The sequence below is a fragment of the Tursiops truncatus genome, chromosome 1 (genome assembly GCF_011762595.2).
Source record: "Tursiops truncatus isolate mTurTru1 chromosome 1, mTurTru1.mat.Y, whole genome shotgun sequence".
Lineage (NCBI taxonomy): Eukaryota > Metazoa > Chordata > Mammalia > Artiodactyla > Delphinidae > Tursiops > Tursiops truncatus.
In genome coordinates this window covers 123,495,625-123,516,059 of record NC_047034.1, presented here as the reverse complement: position 1 = coordinate 123,516,059, position 20,435 = coordinate 123,495,625, and the positions used below count along the sequence as shown (strand labels likewise).

The following is a 20,435-nucleotide window of genomic DNA, read 5'->3' as shown; positions in this document are numbered from 1 at the left end:
ATTTCTGGTCCAGCAGGTCATTAAGAACTTCTTTATAGGTGCTGACTGTAAAATGCTTTTATTTCGAAAGTGTTCTTTTTATGATACTTTTATAAAAAGATGACAAAGAAGTGTGGGAAGTTTACTGGATCTTTTACCTAACACATGGTCCATATCTTAGAGGGAGTCATGATGGAACAGAGTCTGGCTTTTGATTTGTAGTCAAAGGAGTGGTTCCATTATAACCAGGAGAGTTTTGTGCACCAGGTAACATGATCTGGGGTGCTATGCATTAAGAGGATTCTTTCCCCTATATTGGGAGGAATAGATAAATATTGACACACTTTTTCTCTTTGACTCCTTCATATATGCTCCCACATACAGATCATTTTCTCTTCTGAAAATGCATAAGGTAACAATATAGTGAATGTTACACTGCTAGTGGCCTTTCCAGTTTGAATAGTGTGAATGTAGATGCTTTTGTTCATTTTAACTTTGTTGTTTTTGTTGTTTTTTTAACTAATTTAAGCCTCAGTAGCTAATCTGACCTGCACAATTTGGAAATACTTTATTGACAATTTCTTTAAAGCTCACTACAGTTTTCAACAGTTTGCTGGGGATAATGTGCTATGGAATCCCTAGCAGTCTAAAAGGGGTTCATCATTCCAAAAATACTCCAAAAATTTACTCTTATTCGTAGAATAAGATTGAATTAACTCGGATCACTTAAAATTCTATTGATTGTAAACACATTTGGTGTTTGATTTTTTTTTTTTTTCTTTTAATGGGTATGTGTGTATTTCTCCCAAAAGGTATTCTTATCCACCTGGAACTCTTATCCTAGATATGCCCGTGACGGACTTGCTTTCTTTTGTTGCTCAAATGTCACCTAATCACACTATATAAAAATACAACACCCCTGCTCCCTGCCTTCTCTATTCATTTAACTGCTTTTTCTGTGTAGCACCATTCACCAACTTAGAAGTTTGACTTCCCCCCTTCTTCTAGAATGAGATCCCTTGGGGTCATCAACATCACTCTAGGGGCATTTATTTTTTTAATTTTTTAAATTTTTTTTTTTTTTTTTGCGGTACGCGGGCCTCTCACTGCTGTGGCCTCTCCCGCTGCGGAGCACAGGCTCCGGACGCTCAGGCTCAGCGGCCATGGCTCACGGGCCCAGCCGCTCCCCGGCATGTGGGATCTTCCCGGACCAGGGCATGAACCCGCGTTCCCTGCATCGGCAGGCGGACTCTCAACCACTGCGCCACCAGGGAAGCCCTCTAGGGGCATTTTTAAAGAACTTACATGACTGAGCCCCAACACATACCTGCTGAAACTAATTTCAGTTCTACATGCCTGTTTGGGGGGAAAATTCCTGGGATCTGGGATTATGCCAGACATTTCACTGACAACCTCCTCAAGAAGGTGTCTCCCTTTGTTTCATTATTGAACCATCTATATCTTGGTTCCTTTAAGCCAGAAATTGCTGGCTTATAATTTCACCCAGTGATAATACAATCTTCACAGGAAATAGTATCCTATCCCTCTCTTCAGTATGATAGCCCTACCTACAGCTATCTGAAAGCATGTCAGTGTTCCCTCATTCTTCCTTTTTAAAAGAAAAGGTTACTTTGATTCTGGTTTTTCTTAAAATGCATATTGAAAATTCAACATGGTTTGTCTTTTGTATGCTAAATGCTTTCCGATTTTATCTTGCTCAGTCCTTTCATATTCAGAATAAGAAGGTATTTTACCGTTTTACAAATGAGTGAACTGAAATTCACATAGGTTCTATATACGCAAGCCCCTCTACTAGTGTCAGAACTATTATTCAAACCCCAATGTTTTGATTCTTTTTTGCCATTTGATCAGAATTTCCTTGATTTAGCCAAACAACTTGTGAGTGGAATCATTCTTTTACGCCTGGTAGGTATTCTTCAAATGTTTGATTTTAGTGGGATTTCAGAGTGGAGAATGTAACAGGGGTCCTTATCAGGTAATGATCCTTGAGATGCATATGCCAGTTATGCAGTAACTGAAGGCTACTTATAACACTGCAGATAAATTCATTACTAACTTTTCAGCGACCAAAAAGAGATACTTTAATGATCATATAAGTAACTTAGTATAGTTAGGTAAGGGAAAGAACATAGTTTACCTTTAAAATTTTTTTAAATAAATGCAGCAATTTACTGTATTTCTTTAGAACTGAATAAGAGCACATGATGGAAAGGGCATATGAGGTCAACAGAGTTGTTAGCTTTGCCACACACTTGCTGTTTTGCAGGGTTTAGGAGATGCATTGTTTATAAGCTCAAAATTCTCTGCTCAGAAATGGTTAGCTCAGTATTAAGTTGGGGGTTGAAAGAACATCTGACCCAAACCAGCAGTTCTACTTTAGCAGGCACGAGTATAAGCTGCGGATCTTGTTAAGAATCAGAGCCTTCCCGTAAAAAAAAGGGATTCTCAGATTCAGTGGGCTTGAGATGGAGAAGAGTAATCTGAATTTTATGTGTGCATCCCAGAAGATTCTGAAAAAACCCTTAGAGGTCACTCTTAAGAAAGTAGAGACAGTATCACCACCAGTCTTGCTCCTCAGTTCTTTTCAGCTGCACTCTCTTCTATATTAATTTTTCAAGATAAGGAGTAAAGACAGTCTTATTTGTAGCAGTGGTACTTGCACAAAATTCTAGGGTATGAAAATTAATTTCCAGTATCAATTCTTTATCTTAGCATCTCTTTTATTAATTTTAACTGAGAAAGTATGACAGTATACTTGTGGGACCAAATAGCAATGGTTTTAAACAAGACCATTTAAAGTGGAGAGAAATTAATTATTTGTCCTTCTGAGTTGTCTTACTGTGACTCTCTTTTCCATGATATTTAAATTGTTTGTATTTTATCTTTACTTCACCACCACTTACAGGTTTGATATAGCCAACTAATGTTGCACAGACATGAGTGGGTAGAAAAAATGTGAATTATTTAAGATCGCCAAGTAAATAGAAATACATTGGGAGAATGTAGGCATACTTTCCTATTTTTTTTAAAAAAATTTTATTTTTTGGCTGTGTTGGGTCTCTGTTGCTGCGCACGGGCCTTCTCTAGTTGCGGCGAGCGGGGGCTACTCTTTGTTGCAGTGCACAGGCTTCTCATTGCGGTGGCTTCTCTTGTTGCGGAACACGGGCTTTAGGCGCCCAAGCTTCAGTAGTTATGACTCATGGGCTCTAGAGCACAGGCTCAGCAGTTGTGGCACACAGGCTTAGTTGCTCTGTGGCATGTGGGATCTTCCCCGGATCAGGGCTTGAACCCGTGTCCCCTGCATTGGCAGGTGGATTTTTAACCACTGCGCCACCAGGGAAGCCCCCTAATTTTTTTAAAAGAAGTGTTATGTTTATATTCTTTAAAAACCTAATATTTGATAGTCATTATCTTTTTCTTTTAGTTAAATGACAATAGATGGTATCAAAGAAATGGTAGAGGTCACTTTTTAAGAAATTTAAGTGCTCACTACCTGCCAAGGCATTGTGTTAGATGTTAAGAACATAAAATGATAGCGTTTAAAGAGCTTTTTAATTTAGTGGTAAGAATGTGGATGTCAGGGAAGAAATACGAAGAGCTATATAGCTTTAGTACTAAAACTAATGAAACAGCATTCTTTTCAGTATACTGGGTGCAACATTGTTAATTTAGACCAGTGATGCTTTACACTGAAAAAACATTGTATCCTTTCAAAAACATTTTGCAGTAAACTTCTGTAACAAGATGGCTTAAGTCCATTTTGATATCTGTGATACATACATTGACAGCTTTGCTTTGAACCCTGGGTGCATATTAAAATTGTCAGGGAGAATTAAAGAAGGCAGCACTCAGTTCTTCATTCATCAGAGATCTTGATGTAATTGTAGTTCTGCAACCCCCCGCCAACTCCCGCCATGATTCTAATATAAACCAGGGATGACATGATTACTACTGCCTTACGGTATTGATTTTCAAATAGCTTTTGGTTTGGTGTTAAGGCAACCCCTGCCTTTGTTTATTTAATCTTTCCCTTTCACAGAGAGTTTAGTGGCTGAAATTTAACCATCTTATATTTTTAAAAAACAGCAAAAACTCTGCTCTTTTTCTAATCTTATCTTTAAGCTACCATTGCTTGCACTGTAGCAACTTGTTTTTGTTTTATATAAGAACGCAATTGCCGAGGGGAGTGACACTTTGCTTACTGAAATTTTGCCTAATTGGGGGGCGGGGTGTAGTATTATTCCCATGTGTGCTTAATTTTCTTTTTCTCTGTGAAAGTGCTCTAGTGGGAGAGCCTTAACTATTTATAATGCCTGGGAGTTTTAATATGCTGTAGGTTTAGGAGGACAGGGCATTTAGTAGCAGATCAAGAAAACTCATTGTCAAATAGGTGTACTTTACCACAATATTCGTATGTCCCTAAAATGGAATGGTTTTGTTTTTAACTCTGAAAAGGTAGCCATAATGAAAAAGTTTTGTCTAAGCCAAAACTAATTTGTTACCTGTATTTTTAAATGGCTGGTATTGTTATTATGAAATAAATGTTGACATTTTTGTGACCTGTTCAAACTCTGAGACTTTATAGTTTCAAGCTGTTTGTAACTTGATGCATTGTAAATTTAAACAGTGATTGTTTTTGTCTAGGTGCAGTTTGCTACGGTCAGTTCTGTGGGTAGTACTTTATTGGAAATGTCATGTATTTTTGAACTGGTTAACTAATATGTGTGCAGTTATGTATTTTTATCTGCCTCTTTTACTTTTGGAATGCAAGTGTCATTTGTGAATCATTCATTTCTGTTTTAGCTGATATTTTTCTCTTCTTTTATGTTATCTGTTTATTTTTTAGTGATTCGCCTTTGCCAGTCTCATCCCGAGTCTGCTTTGTTAAGTTCCATGATCCGGACTCAGCAGTTGTGGCACAGCATCTGACAAACACTGTATTCGTTGACAGAGCTTTGATAGTCGTACCATATGCAGAAGGTTTGTGCTTTGTTTAACTACCTATGTGGGCATCCTATGATGACCATCTACCTCAGTGTAGTTTTAGAGTGAGCATTAGTAGCATGTTAAAAATCTAAGCTATTAACATTTTGAAACCCTTGTTATACTGTGGTCCATATTTTTACTTGAAGGCTTTCTTTTTAACTTAAAAACTCAAAATCAGGTCTGTTTTTATAAGATATTTAACCTTTTGCATTATTTTAAAGTATTTTTAAGTTCATTAAAACCATATCCCTAATATCTACTTAGTTAATTTAATGTTGTTTTATGAAAATGTCCTGAAGGTGAACAGTTCACGCCATGCACATTTACACAGAAACCTTCAAATAAATGCATGATGTTGTTTCTGTTTTGAATAAATGTGACCAGGTTGGTTTTATTCCTTAGCGATTCCTCTTAGTGATTCTTCTCACTGATAACTTTAAAAAATATATCCCACATTGAATTTCAGTATACCAAGGGTCGCAATGATTTTGGTTTTTATGAAAGTTCAAGATTTCCTATAGCTTAGGTGCCAGATGGGCACTGGGTGTTTTGTTTTTATGCCAGATTTTCTTGTTCATTCTTGCTATATTTTCTAGAATATCTCTAAATAATAAATTCTTCTCTCTGTTATTTGTGTGTGTGATTTTTGTAGTGGAGAAGGCAAATGCAAAACTCTTCCAGATGACTGAAAAACAGTGGGTCCTCTGCAGCTACAGGGGATTCTAGACATTAACTAAAGGCCAGCAAGCACTCAAGTCCCCCAGGTGTTTTCCTGGTGTAACCATTTGTTAACTACATTTTTCTCTCTTTTTACATTTTAGGCTGTTAAAGTAATTTGGCAGAAAAATAATGAGCAGGGTTTTTGGATCTAAAAAAGCCACTGTGACAAGACAGCACTCTATTAATTCCATTTTGTAAAATTTTCTAAGACATATATTAGTTTGTTCCCAATGTACTGCTACTTTATTTGCTTTTTGGTAACTATAAATTTGAGTCAAAGAAGTCACTGAAATATGTTACAACTACTGGATTTTATTAACATATATGCTGACCGGGATATAAATGCTTTCCCCTTTCCTTAGTGAACTGGTCAGTGGAAGCAGAATCTTGATATTGTTAACTTTAGATGCTATCTTAGATCTTTGAATACCGATGTGAACATTTACACCATTCCTTGTAAAAGTTGTGAAATGTCTAGTCCTTAAAACTTAGAAAAATTGCCTCTGTGGTTTTCTAAAGAAATTAAATTGCATTCATAGTTGGGTTAAGGCATGCTATATAATAACAGTAAATCTATGTCCGTGATATTAAAGTGTATGAGCCCAATTCTAAGGTTTTAAAATATATATATGCTGATAAACTTATGAGTTAGTATGTTTTGATTAAGCATTTTCTTTTATATCAGTGTGCCTGTTGTAGGATAAGACTTATCACCAAGAGAAAATTTACAGAATTCAAATTTAGGATAAGTAAAATGTAGAACATAGCTTTTGGAACAAGGGTCAAATCATGTGAGTAATTTACAAAACATTAGTTAGCCTTTTAATTTAAAGAATTCTTATTGGCTAAGTATTATAGTTCCCAAGCCCTGAACATAATACAGTATATCATATAACTGGCTTTCATAAATATTTTTAGACCATAATAATTTTTCTGGATCTGTTTTGAAAGTGAAATATTTAGAGAGTACATATATAGAATTACAGAAATATTTAGTTCCAGAATCTATTAGTGTATTACTGTAATTTTTGGTATGGTATGCTGTATTAATGTTATGTCCACTAAATATCTGATGTACTCAATCCCTTTGTCACCATTCACCCTGGTTTTAGCTCTTAAGCTTTGGTGTTGGTTCTTGGTCAGTGTTTTAGAACAATAGACACAAAGTCTACGGTAAGGAATAGTCTTAACTGGTAAAACTGAGATAGCTGGATTTGGAAGGAACTCTTAATAGTAATGGATTTGGGGATTATTTAGGTTCCTTGGTTAATGTTTGTTTCTTTTGTCTGTTTCTTTTTCTTTCGTTTCTACACATTCATGCAGTATTTCATGGTTCTATCAAAGCAGCAGTAAAAAAAAATACTCTTGACGCATGAAAATTAACTGGTGAGGGGCCTCATTGCTATTTTTAAATTGTAGTTTTATTTTTAAATAGTCTTTTTTTAATCAGAGGATCAGATGCATGACTTTTTTTTTAATGGATGCAGATCTTCTATCAGGTGTCTCACAATAAATTCAAGAGGATTTTAGTTTGCCAGAAATGTTGCAAATGCACTAATTTTAGTAAGATGTTGATACTTAATATTATCCTCTTGAGACATAATTTTGCATGCAAAATTATCCCATAATCTTTGTAGGTTTGTTAATAATGATGCATTAATGCCCTATATCTAAATGATCTTCTCCCCCCCTCCCCCCTCCATAACTCTTGGTATCTAAATTGATGACAGCTCTGACACAAGCAAGATAACAGTGCTGTGTAGTATACATTTGTTTATATTATCGGCACTTCTCAGTTTAGGTGGAAGGAACCATTACCTTTATTTAACAGTGGTTTTTCTTTTTTGTTGTTGTGTTTTACAGTTCTTTTCCCTGGTTCAGCCTGAACTATATACCAGGCCCTGCTGAAAATACCACCCAACAGTTTTCTTCTGCAGCTTATCCAGTTTCTCTTAAGTGCCCTGTACATATTGTATGTTTTATGATGAGATGCAGTTTCTTAATATGTATTACAGAAATACTACTGGTATTTGCAAATATGTAGTTTAATTGTATTATTGAACTCTCATTTTGGGGGCTTGGGCACATTAACAGATTAATCCATCTGTATAGGGCTTTTGCTGTTGGATAGAATTTAAATTGTCTACATAAATATTTGTCTTAGGGCCCTTAGATTTTATCTGAATACACAGATTAGGCTTTAAAAACAGACATACATGTTGTTTTTGGCTTTAGGAGTTTGGCTAAGCTAGCTTTTCAACTGACACTATGTAGCAGCATTTTTGGTATGGTTAGCATGGCACATGTTGGAACATAAGGCATTTTACTATACAGGTAAGGAATGTGCCATGTTGTTTTACTTATTCTCTCTCTCTTTCTCTCTCACTCACTCCCACACACACATCCTGTGTGTATTCAGAGACCTTCAGAAACATTCATTTTCATGAGTCAGCAAAAGCCCTACGCTTGATTCCAACAGAATATTTCCTTTACATACTTTTCTTCTCTTAATTTTTACAAAATTTGTATGGTAGGTGTAAAAGAAAATCATAGTAACTGTACCATATTATTAACCCCTAAATCAAACTTTTTTTGTCTTGTGTATCTTGATTTTTCTGTGTGCTTTATAGTGAAGCAGCCGACACGAGTCGTTGTTCATAAAACAGCTTTTGAAAGTTGAGAGCACACCCCTGGAGAACCGACTGTGCTTGCTTACGTTTGGTTCATGACTTAAAAATCGAGTACAGGTGATGAAATCTTGGCAGTGTTAACAAAAAAGTAGTGTGTATTGTGCTATTTTTTTTTTACTCTAGAAACTTAACCATTTGTAGAGAAAAAGGATACAGATTTTCACACATTGAAGTTTCATTCTGACATAAAATTAATGATAAATAATCATAGAAATCAAGCTTTATATTTTAGCGAACATAAATACTTTCAACAAACTCAGGTGGTGTATCAGGGAGACATTTTCTGGGTGTTTTTGTGTGTTTTCTGTCTTGCAAAAGAGTGTGTTCTAATGCATGGATGTTTCTCTGCAGGAGTTATTCCTGATGAGACTAAGGCTTTGTCTCTGTTGGCACCAGCTAACGCAGTGGCAGGTCTTCTGCCTGGTGGTGGACTCCTGCCTACTCCTAACCCACTTACCCAGGTATTAGTTCTGTTGAATTCTTAAAGAATGGAAATATATTTGTGCTTTTTGAGTGCTGTTGTGATTCTGGTTCGTATACTGTTATCACGTGGTCAGAGCATTGTAGAAGGCTGTAGTATTGTATTGTAATCAAAAATATTAAAGTGGTAGTTTGCGTTTTAAGAACATTCTGAGAATTGTAAATATCTTGTATCGTTTTGTCACTGGCTCTCAAAATAGCCCGTAAGTCAGGAGGCATAAGATTTCTGTTACACATGTTGTTTAAAATAGTATGTTCATTTGAACTACAAAAGAAAATTAAGGTGAAGTTCAGACTTTTTTTTTTTTCTTCATGTGCTGTTATCTTGCTCTTGGGCTTTAAGTTAAGTAGGTGGCTTAAAATAAAGATGAATTCAAAGATCTGGGTAATTTGTAGATGCCTTTGATGTACAAAATTGTGTATTAACTAAACCATTTTTATAATAGTACAGTTGAACCTCGAACAACATGAGTTTGAACTGTTTGGTCCATTTTTATATATATATATATATATATATATATATATATATATATATATAAAAATAAGGATTTTTTTCTACTAATACATATTATAGTACTGCATGATCCAAGTATGTGGACCAGCAGATATGGAGGGCTCACTGTAAAGTTACAGGTGTATTTTCGACTGCATGAGGAGTCAGCACCCCTAGCCCCCATGTTGTTCAAGGATCAACTGTATTAACAGTGTTTTAACTCAGTAAACAGTTACAGTGCAGGAAGCTTGGTAACTTATTTTTACTAAATAATAATGAAACTAGGAGAAATTTCAGCACAGTGCTTGTAGAGAAGGTCAGCGGCCTCCAAAGTTATAAGATTTTGCTTGGTTTGTGTGCATTAAACTGACTAATCAGAATTATGTCAGGCAGGAGACAGAACCATACCGTAATTCGAAGGAGAAAAGTTCTAGTATAAGGAATTACTAATTAGTAACAGGAGATTACTAAGGGAACTCTAATGAGTACCAGAATCGCAGGTATAGGAAGCAACCTCTACTTCTAAGCTAAGGAAGAAAACACAAGAAAGAAACACATGTAGGTGAGGGGGCGCATCTTCCCCCTCAAGGCTAAGATTCAGACCTCCTTCAAAAAGTTAGATACAGTAGAAAGTTCTCTGGAGTACCACGGAACTTGCTAGGAAGCTGCCTAAGAGGATGGCACTGAAACTCACTGAGGTGAAGGCCACTGAGTGTCCCATGTGGCACTGCAATAAGAATCAGAAAGGAGACAAAAGAACTATAAAGAATCCCTTCCACAGTCAGTGCCCTTCCAGCTCCCCCTAAAGGTATTTCCAGCTCCCCCTAAAAGTAAAGCTTAACATCGTGCCAGCTGTCAAAGGAGAAATGCTTATAAGGGTGCTGCCTTCAGTATCACGCAGTAGGACAACAAACAATGGATTTGGAGCTAAGAAGCAGTAAATATTTATAAATGGCACAAGAATGTGTGAAAATCTTTGCATTTTTTCTAAATTCTGATTTTAGAGATAAATGTGCTGTGATGAGTGAAAAATGAGGCCATCATGTTATAGCAGGGGTAGGCAAGCTATAGCTCTTGGGCCAGACCCCCGTTATCTGTTAATTTTTATTGGAACACAATTATGGCCACTTATTTATGTATTGTCTCTGACTGTTTTTGATCTACAACGGCATAGTTAAGTAGTTGCACTGGAGTCCACACAGCCTACAGACTTAAACTAGTTATTATCTGGCCTTTAGAGGAAATAAAAATTGACACACTCCCCCAACCCCCACAGTATAAGAAACAGAAACAAGATTTTAAATAAATAAAATTTGAAATTTCACAGATTGGCGCTGTTCCATTGGCTGCTTTGGGAGCTCCTACTCTTGATCCTGCCCTTGCTGCACTTGGGCTTCCTGGAGCAAACTTGAACTCTCAGGTATAACTTAATACCCTTCAACTCTGAACTCATTTTTGTAATTAAAAAAATTACTTCATTAAATGTTACTTTGCATTTCAAGAGCAGGAGTTAACTGACTTATATATTGTAGTAATTTTTTCTTATGTAAACTTGTTAATGAGAGATTTAAAAGGTCACTGCATTATTGGCCCCTTGCCCATCAAAGAATTTCTCATTTGATAAAGTTCAAAGTAGATGAGTTTCACAGGAAGCCAACACCACATCAATATGTTATGAAGTCAAAATAAAGTCATGAAATGATAGGAATGTGTGTTCATAATTTATTCTCTTGTCATCTACTCACTTGGAAATTTTTGTATTCCCTCATTGCAATTTGGCTAAACTTTTTCCTGAAGTCCTTTATGGAATTCTTTTGATTATTATACTGACTAAGCACATTGAGTTTTGTTTTACATGTTTCCTTAAAATGTTACTTTCCCTTAGAAAGTCTTAAAATAAGGAGGAGGTCATTATTCTGTAAAATCTGGACTGTTCAGCTTCATAATTTCATTATTTACCTGATAAAGCAGCTCTGGGTATCCAGTACTACAGTCACTAATGTCACCTGTTTACTTTTTTAATGTTGTGACTAGAAAACTTAATATGACATATTTGGCTGGCATTATATTTCTATTGGTCATTGTTGTGCTTGGGATATGTTAGTTTCTGTAGGATTGCCAGATTGTTCTAGGACATTTCAACATACTAAAAAAATTAAAATAGTAATCATTTATTGTTCTGTGTGTTCTCATTGCTATTTTTTTGTTTTTCCAGTCTCTTGCAGCAGATCAGTTGCTGAAACTTATGAGTACTGTTGATCCCAAGTAAGGATTTTTTTCTTCTGTTTCCATTGGTGATAGAGATATACTAATATCTAGAGAACAGGTATTTTATTTTTGATAGCTAAAAGAAAGTTTTCTCAAGGCATGCAATATGTAATCCTGTTTTCTAGAAACAAGGAGAAAAAATCCAGAGGTAAGCCCATCTATAAAGGGTTTTGTTTTGGAATAATTATTGGTCTTTGAAAATCATTGTAAATAGGTTAAACCAGGATGACAAGTAAAGAGCTGAGTGTTGTCTTTAGTTGATTCATTTAAAAAATTACACTGACTACTACTATACTCAGAAAGGGAGACACTATTTAACTATAGTAAAGCATGTGCATCCAACTAAAGGAAGTACAGAGGTGCTATGGGAACTTATTACAAGGAGGAGAACTTAGTTCAAAGATCAGAGAGGCTAAGCCCTAGGGCAAGGGTCCCCAACCCCCAGGCTGCGGCCCATACCGGTCCACAGCAGCCTGTTAGGAACCGGGCCGCACAGCAGGAGGTGAGTGGCAGGTGAGCGAGTGAAGCTTCATCTGCTGCTCCCCATCACTCGCATTACGCCTGGACCATCCCCCCACACGCACATACCCCTGTCCGTCCATGGAAAAATTGTCTTCCACAGAACTGGTCCCTGGGGCCAGGAAGGTTGGGGACCACTGCCCTAGGGGATGAATAAGAGGAAGACAGAAGTGAGGGAAACACTAGCCCAGAGTAAAGGAGTAATACATGTCACATAATAATAGTCAACGTCTTTTTAGGGGCTTTGAAAAGTTTTCTTCATGCTGTAACTTATATTTCCTACTTGATATATCACAAATTCATGAGATATTTTCATTGGTAATTTCTTAGTATATCAAATCTGAGCTTAATGCTTCTTCTTCTTAACTTGGTGAAAGTCACTGTCAATAAGTGGGAGAGCATGTGGGGGAGGCAGGACAGACTCATTTGATTATAGTAGTTAGTGGCATTTTTTTCTTAAAAATTACCAGATAAAATCCAAGTGTCTACCACCCTGCTTATAAAAATATCACTAACACAGTTTTTAGGGGCTTCCCTGGTGGTGCAGTGGTTGAGAGTCTGCCTGCCAATGCAGGGGACACTGGTTCGTGCCCCGGTCTGGGAGGATCCCACATGCCGCGGAGCGGCTGGGCCCATGAGCCATGGCCGCTGAGCCTGTGTGTCCGGAGCCTGTGCTCCGCAATGGGAGAGGCCACAACAGTGAGAGGCCCGCCTACTGCAAAAAAAACCAAACACTAATACAGTTTCTAAAAACTCCCTGTGTACTTATTCTTGTTTACATTTCCCACTCTACCCACAAATAACTACCAGCCTCAACTTGGTGTCTACAGTATTTTTTTACTTTTATAAACCCTTAAGGTGTATCTTTAGCCTTTCTATTCAGGAATTTCGTAAGTAATTTTGGTGTGCCATTGGCTTCTGCCTCAGTTTCTCCCCATCTGCAAGCTTAAAAGTAATTCTCTTCCCCAACAAAATTATGATTTAGAAAGTTTTTAAATCATATTAAGGAAGATTCTGTTAATCAAAAATCTTTAGCATCAGCATATTCCCATGTACTAACATTTGCCAAAATGTGTATAGAAGGTTCATGGATGTTGAGCAAAATTAAATAGATTTTTTTTTCTTATTCCACATATCTCTGAGTCTTTTAAAATGCAGGTGCCATTGTAAATATCCAAAGCTTACTATACTATATATATATATTACATATAATTTTATCAAAATTGTGGAGTTCCCCCTCCTTTTTTTCAAGGAGTATCTTACTAAAATGAAGATAGGAACATGTGTTTATTTGAAATGCTGTTGTACATTTTTAAATATTTCAGATGCAATTCTTGGTTCTGTTCCAGGTTGAATCATGTAGCTGCTGGTCTTGTTTCACCAAGTCTGAAATCAGATACCTCTAGTAAAGAAATAGAGGAAGCCATGAAGAGAGTACGAGAAGCACAGTCCCTAATTTCTGCTGCTATAGAACCAGGTAAAATAGGTTTATGCAGTTATGTTTGGAAATTAGTTGAATAATACTTCAGTCATTTTTTAAATTTTATTTCCCATATTTTGATAAAAGATCATTTAGTGCAGTGATTCTCATTTGGGAGTGGGTGGGTGGTATGGGTAAGAGTTGTTACCCAGGCATATTTGGAAATACCTGGAGACACTTAGTTGTCATGCTGGTACCAGCTGCATCCGGTAGGCAGAGGGCCAGGGGTATACTAAACATCCTACAGTGTACAAGCACCTCCCACTCGCTAAACAAAGAATTCCTCATTCGGAAACATTAGTGCCTAGGATTACCTAATGCTTCATGTGATATTTTGGTGGTTTTTAATTTATGAGGTTTTTTTTTTTGGTGGTTTTTTAATCATTTATGTTTGCATAAGTTGGGGTAGCCTAATTGATTTCAGTCTTTTATTTGACCAAGAAAACCTACTAAAGATCTTCTGTTTATGCCATTTGTTTAAAGAAAAGCAAATGTATTATTCTTTGCAGATTGTCTTTTTGAGATGAAATGAATGGTTGTCCCATTGTTTTCCTGCATGTATTTTTTTTTTTTTTTTTTTGCGGTACGCGGGCCTCTCACTGTTGTGGCCTCTCCCGTTGCGGAGCACAGGCTACGGACGCGCAGGCTCAGCGGCCATGGCTCACGGGCCCAGCCGCTCCGCGGCATGTGGGATCTTCCCTAATTGGGGCACGAACCTGTGTCCCCTGCATCGGCAGGCGGACTCTCAACCACTGCGCCACCAGGGAAGCCCGGCTTCCTGCATGTATTTTGATCTTTGGTCCTGATTTTTTTTTTTCCCATTAAAAACAATGTTTTATTTATTTTTTCACTCTATTTCTTAATAAATGGGATGGTTTTTATTATATATAGTATTAGGCAAATAATTGTTAAGTATAATGGATAAATTAATACCAGATGCTTTATGTGTATTATCTCATTTAATCAACAAATTATTAAACAATTAGCCCAAGGTCACATGGCAAGCAGTAGGAAATTTTGATAGACAACTGGACCTGTACGACTCCAAAGCCAGAACACCATTTCTGTTTTCATTGAAAACTCATAACTGAAATGACTAAAATTGGTTTCTTTATGAATTTTTTTTTTTGCCCCAAGATTTTTGTTAATTTATTAATAATGACATTCACAATAAATTGAATCCTATTAATGAAATGATCTAAATGTAAAAGAGGAACTCAGTCTCACTTTGATAGTCCATATACGAAGAATGCAATGGCTGGATTTCTCTTTCATTATGTCCTAAGTTAAAGGAGTAAGTTAAGGAGTTTATGTGTTATTTTAAAACTAGGAAATGATGACAGATGTTTCTAGCTCTGCTCTCTGCACTTACACAGTTGAAAATGAGTGAGGAAGAAGAAGGACAGACAGATTTAAAAAAGAGCTAGATTAGTAAAATCCAGTTCTGTCCCAGCAGTATAGTGAAGAGAGTTAATGAATGAGACACTTCTTAGGAAAGGAGCATAGAGCTAAGTGATGAATGAAAGAAGGAACATTTTGCTGGACCAACAATTTTAAATGTTTATATTTTTATTGTAAACGTATTTTTTAAACATATTTTACACTTATGTACTGGTTGGGGAGATGCTATTAATACATAAACATGTAAAGATTAGCGTTTTAATCTGGGTGAATGGTAGCTATATTTGGGGAAGTAGAACCTAGGAATGGAAAAAGGGACTCATGATTTAGAAATCTCTAAAGGGTAAAGAATGAGAAAGGTAATGATTTTCATAGATTGTTTTATGGATGACACTTGACAGCCTCCTAAGTCTGGCAAATGAAATAGTCAAAGGAACCTTTAGCTGCCTGAATTTAAGAATTTTGTATTAAAGCTGAAAATTAAGGTAATAAATTCTAAGAATAACTCCTGAATGGGAATAATCTTCCTGCTTGACGATGTCTAAAGCCAAATTCCTTTTCTTTTAAATCCAGATAAGAAGGAAGAAAAACGAAGGCACTCGAGATCAAGATCACGTTCTAGGAGGAGGAGGACTCCCTCATCTTCTAGGCACAGGTTATTAGATTGATTGCTTTTTGGTAGTAAGTTGTAGCTTAGACAAAGATAATTTCTCTATCACATCTGCTTATCTCTTAACCTAATTAGCTCCTGGTTAAAGTGGTTTTGGTAACTACTGCTATTAGCAGAGTATGAGAATAAGTGTTCACACATATATAAATGAAGAAAAGACATGGATGATTGATACTTTAAAACCCCCAAAAATCCAGGCTTAGGAGGAAGCCACTGGGATTTGAGCACTGAAATGAATTAGTACTATGGAAAGAACACTGGACTTGAAACTTTTAACTTGAATTCTAGTTCTGACTTTTCACCGGACTCCTGAGAGTTTGAACATGGAATGTCATCATGCAGCCTGCAGATTGCCATCTAAAGCTTGAATATTTGCAGATGACAACTTGTTACCTTTTATGAGATTGTTCTTTGTATTATTGGACAAACCACATGATAGTACCAATTATTCTTTATCCTACCTAGAGTAAGACTAGGCAATTTAAAAGGACCAGTGTATTTTTTTTTTCACATGACATTCCTGTATAAGTTTGTAAGGGTCTCTCTAGCCCAGTGGCTCTCAAACTTGCTGGTATTAAGACCTCTATACTTGTAGAAAATTTGAGTACTCCGATGAGCTTTTGTTTATGTGGGTTATATCTATCAGTGTTGGCCGTAATAAAATTTGAAACCATCATCTGAAATAACAGTAGTAAACCCATTTGTATTAACTTAGCTTTGAAACAAAACTTTTCCAGAAAAATTAAAAGAATCGCTTTGTTTTAAACCTTTGCAAATCTCTTTAACCTTTGGCTTACTAGAAGACGTGTACAGGATTCTGCATTCAACTTATTGCAATATATTTTAGTTAATATATATAGAAAAGCTTACACAAATATATAGTGAGAAGAAGGAAAAGTAATTTTATAGTCTTTTCAGGTAATTGGGAATAGTATTCTTTGATATAATACCAGACTTAACAAGAGTACTTTCTTAAAAGGTAGTAGTAATATGGAATCTGAAACCATAATAGTGAACCTTTTATATTTTGCTACTTTAAAATCTGTTGATCTTTCTTACACCTTGATGGATCTTTTTCCCAGGCATGCTTTTGTACAGTTATGCATTGGTGGTTTGGAAAATGATTGATTTATTGCATTATGCAAGTTTTCAAATGTTGACACATTTTGTTACACAAGATCAAAAAATGACTTGGTAATATCGCCACACATCTCATCGGTAAACCCTTTTAAAGCGTTAGGAAGCTGTCAGGTTCACAATGGTGTGTTCAGGTTTTCCAAAATTTAATTTTCTCTTGAAAGCTCAAATTTTATTATTGGCAACAAATTTGTTTTCCTTGAAGTGATAAACCTTACTCATTTTCCATGAAAGTGTTCTACCAAATACCCAAGTCTGAACAACCATGGTTTGTCACTTGTTCTTTCAGGTAAAGATGATGTTTCATGGCAAAAGCAATTAGGTGAGCTCACACTCAATCACACAGGTGTCTTCCTTGACACAGTCATTGAACTATAAAGTATCAGAAGTGATTTATGCATACTGCCCATTTTGTTGCACAGAATATTGCTGAAGGGACTAGATTTAATATTACTAGTCAATAATATTACTCTAATATTACTCAAGGGACTAGATTTAATAAATTTAATAGTTTTTACTGGCTTTATCAAAGACATCCTTAGGCAGGGTTTCTTTTTTTTTCTTTCTTTTTACTGCAAGTGCATACTACAAATGCCAGTGAAGAATACAGTAGATAATAGGGAGGTTCAGTTGCCACTACCTTGATTTGTAATAAGGAGATGCCAGCACTTGTACACCACCATTGCTTTTGCACTATTAGTGCAAATGTCACAGTGGAAAAGGCAAAAAATATCTTGTTATTATTTTGGGAAAAAAAAAAATTGATGGACCCCATAACATTGTTCAGTCATTTCTTAGACTGTGTCTTAGTCCATTCGGCTGCTATAACAATACCATAGACTGGGTGGCTTATAAACAATAGAAATTTACTTCTCACAGTGTTGGAAGCTGGGAAGTTCAAGATCAAGGTGTCAGCAAATTTGGTGTCTGGTGAGGACCTGCTTCCTCATTTATAGTTTGCTGTCTCTTCACTGTGTCCTCACATAGGGGAATGGACCAAGGGGTCTTCTGAGACTTCTTTCATATGGGCATTAATCGTATTGATGAAAGCTGCACCTTCATAACGTCACCTCCCAAAGGCCGCTACCTCATAATGTCATAACATTGGGTATTCGGTTTTGCATAAGAATTTTGGGAGGACACAAACATTCAGTCTGTAGCAGAATGTTACAGGGTAGTTTTGTCTGGTGTGTCTGTCACCCAGCCCATCTCATTCTTAAAGATGTCTTTCAAAAACCAAATCTAGAACATGTCACAGCTCTATGAAACCTTTAGAAGCTCCTTATTGTCTTAATAAGTTGACACATAAAACCTTAGAATGGTGTTCAAGGATCTTTACTATTCATCTTGGTTTAATCTTTCTACACGTGTCAATTGCCACTCCAGAATAGCTAACCTCATTATTATATTTGTTATGGTGATCTGTGATTAGTGATCTTTGATGTTGTTACTATTGCAAAAAGATTACGGCTCACTGAAAGCTCAGGTAATGTTTAGCAGTCTTTAGCCACGTTTTTAATTAAATTACGTACACTGTTTTTTAGACATAATGCTATTGCACACTTCACAGACTACAGTATAGTATAAACATAACTTTTATATGCACTGGGAAACCAGAAATTCATTGTGACTCACTTTTTTGTGATACTAAGTTTATTGCAGTGATCTGGGAACAAACTCATAGTATCTCTGAGCTGTGCCTGTACTTAGAATCCTAACCTTCCAGAACTGGTGCTCTCATAGCTTAGTTTAACACTTAAAAAGACTTAAAAAGGAGAACCTATATCTTTTTCCTTTGTACATAACAGGGACATGCTAAGGCTTTCAAATACTAATTTTAATTATGACCAATGGGAAATAACAGTGAAACATTTATTTCCCTGAACAAAGTGCTTTTGAACACTTGTAGTAATGCCTCATAACAGAAAGATAAAGATTATGAGTTGTTGTATTTTTAGCATCTTGGTATATAAAATGACCATTACTTTCAATAAGCTTTTTACGTATTTAGATACATAATACGATAATTTTTATTTTTCTAATTTTTAAAAGCTTATGTAAACTGTGTTGAAGTGGCTCTGCAGTGCAATGCTGTTGAAAAATAACTGTTTCAGCACCTTATAATAAATTGATTGATGTAATACCTCTGCTTATTAGACTTTTTAAACTATTTTATATATTTTTTTTAATTATTAAAAGTTAGATTTAAATAGTCATATGTGACTAGTGGCTACTGTATTGAACAACTCAGTTCTACCTTGACACAGACTTAGTTAAGTTTCAACTAATAATACAACAATTTTTTTTCTTTTGTAAGTGACTTCTTTTTTCCATGAAAAGTAAGAAAAAATATGGAACGCTTCACGAATTTGCGTGTCATCCTTGCGCAGGGGCCATGCTAATCTTTATCGTTCCAGTTTTAGTATATGTGCTGCCGAAGCGAGCACTATTTTATATTATTAATCACTTTGTTTAGAAGGAAACCTACAACAATGTACTTACGATTTTTTCCTGCAACTATGTTTTTTTCTATATACATTAGAGGTAGGATAAATGTGTAACGGTTTTGCTAAGATGATTGTTGACTTAAATTTTTGTTAAAGCCAGAATTCTCAAAATATGAATAATACTTAATTCTAATAGCATCAATTTTGGTTTTCCAGAATTTTAAAAAATTCTTAATAAGAAAGTGATGGTTCTGATATTTTATAGGGTCAATATTTCACTCAAAATATATTAGTAGTACCGTTTACTAGTCAGACACTGTAGTCGTTGCTCAAGGGTACAGTGGTATAGACATAATATACCACTTGTCCTTATGGAGCTTAGAAAAAGGTAGGTAAGCATTACATGAAAATTTCCTAGGATATAGACATGTTATTGAGAGGGATTGCTTTAGTAGATAGTTTCAAATATGGTCAAAAGTAAGAAATGAGCAAAATATAAAGTTATTGAATTCGATGAGACACTGCTACTGATGGGTTTTGAAACAGCTGCTCTAGAGAATGATGGCAGTACTATGTTAGCACATTAGTAAGAGAAGAGGGAGTCAGTATATAATATATGTGTCTACAGTAAGGCACTGAGCTGGGCTTTATAATTTCAGCTATTCTGTGATGGAGGTGCTATTTTTCTTTGCTGAAGTAATAGGCTCAAAGAGGTTAAATAATGAATGCTCTCAGTTAACTGACTTATAAATGAGATTTGAACACATATCTTCTACATTACGAAAATGTCCGTCCTTTGGCACTTTGAAAAAGTAAAAGCAAAAAGTTTAAATTGTATTTGAAGTTTTCCATGAAAAGAGGTTGAATGGTCCACTAGAAATTAAATGACCAAGTCTAAGCAAAGAACTGCAATTTATTTTCAATTATTCTTAAAATAGAAAGGAATAAAATAGGAAGGAGGATCAAAGAACATCAAAAGGTTAATTGCACTTACCCTTTTAGAGAAAGTATGGGGAGCAGGGTGGTATGCAGTAGGCACAGGGAGAAACATCTCTTACGTGGCAGGAAAGAGATGATGATGTAATGTTGAGGACACTTAAGAGTAGAAAAGGCAGTTTGTACTGAGTTGTATATATCTGTATCA

At 35.8% G+C, this 20,435-nt stretch overlaps 1 protein-coding gene and 1 non-coding gene across 9 annotated transcripts in view; one reads left to right on the top strand and one right to left on the bottom strand.

Moving 5' to 3' along the window:
- The window catches only part of SRSF11 (serine and arginine rich splicing factor 11), a 54,506-nt gene that overhangs the window by 14,802 nt on the left and 19,269 nt on the right, over nucleotides 1-20,435 (top strand). For 7 of the 8 annotated variants that reach the window (XM_019919438.3, XM_019919436.3, XM_019919437.3 and 4 more), the window contains 6 exons: nucleotides 4,847-4,980; nucleotides 8,748-8,857; nucleotides 10,697-10,789; nucleotides 11,585-11,634; nucleotides 13,506-13,633; nucleotides 15,611-15,692. In XM_019919438.3, the coding sequence (XP_019774997.1) occupies nucleotides 4,847-4,980; nucleotides 8,748-8,857; nucleotides 10,697-10,789; nucleotides 11,585-11,634; nucleotides 13,506-13,633; nucleotides 15,611-15,692 (597 nt within the window). The other variant, XM_033865054.2, reaches the window with a different exon arrangement.
- Nucleotides 19,190-19,291, bottom strand: LOC117309697 (U6 spliceosomal RNA). The gene has a single exon (XR_004524011.1). It is a non-coding gene; the product is annotated as a U6 spliceosomal RNA (small nuclear RNA).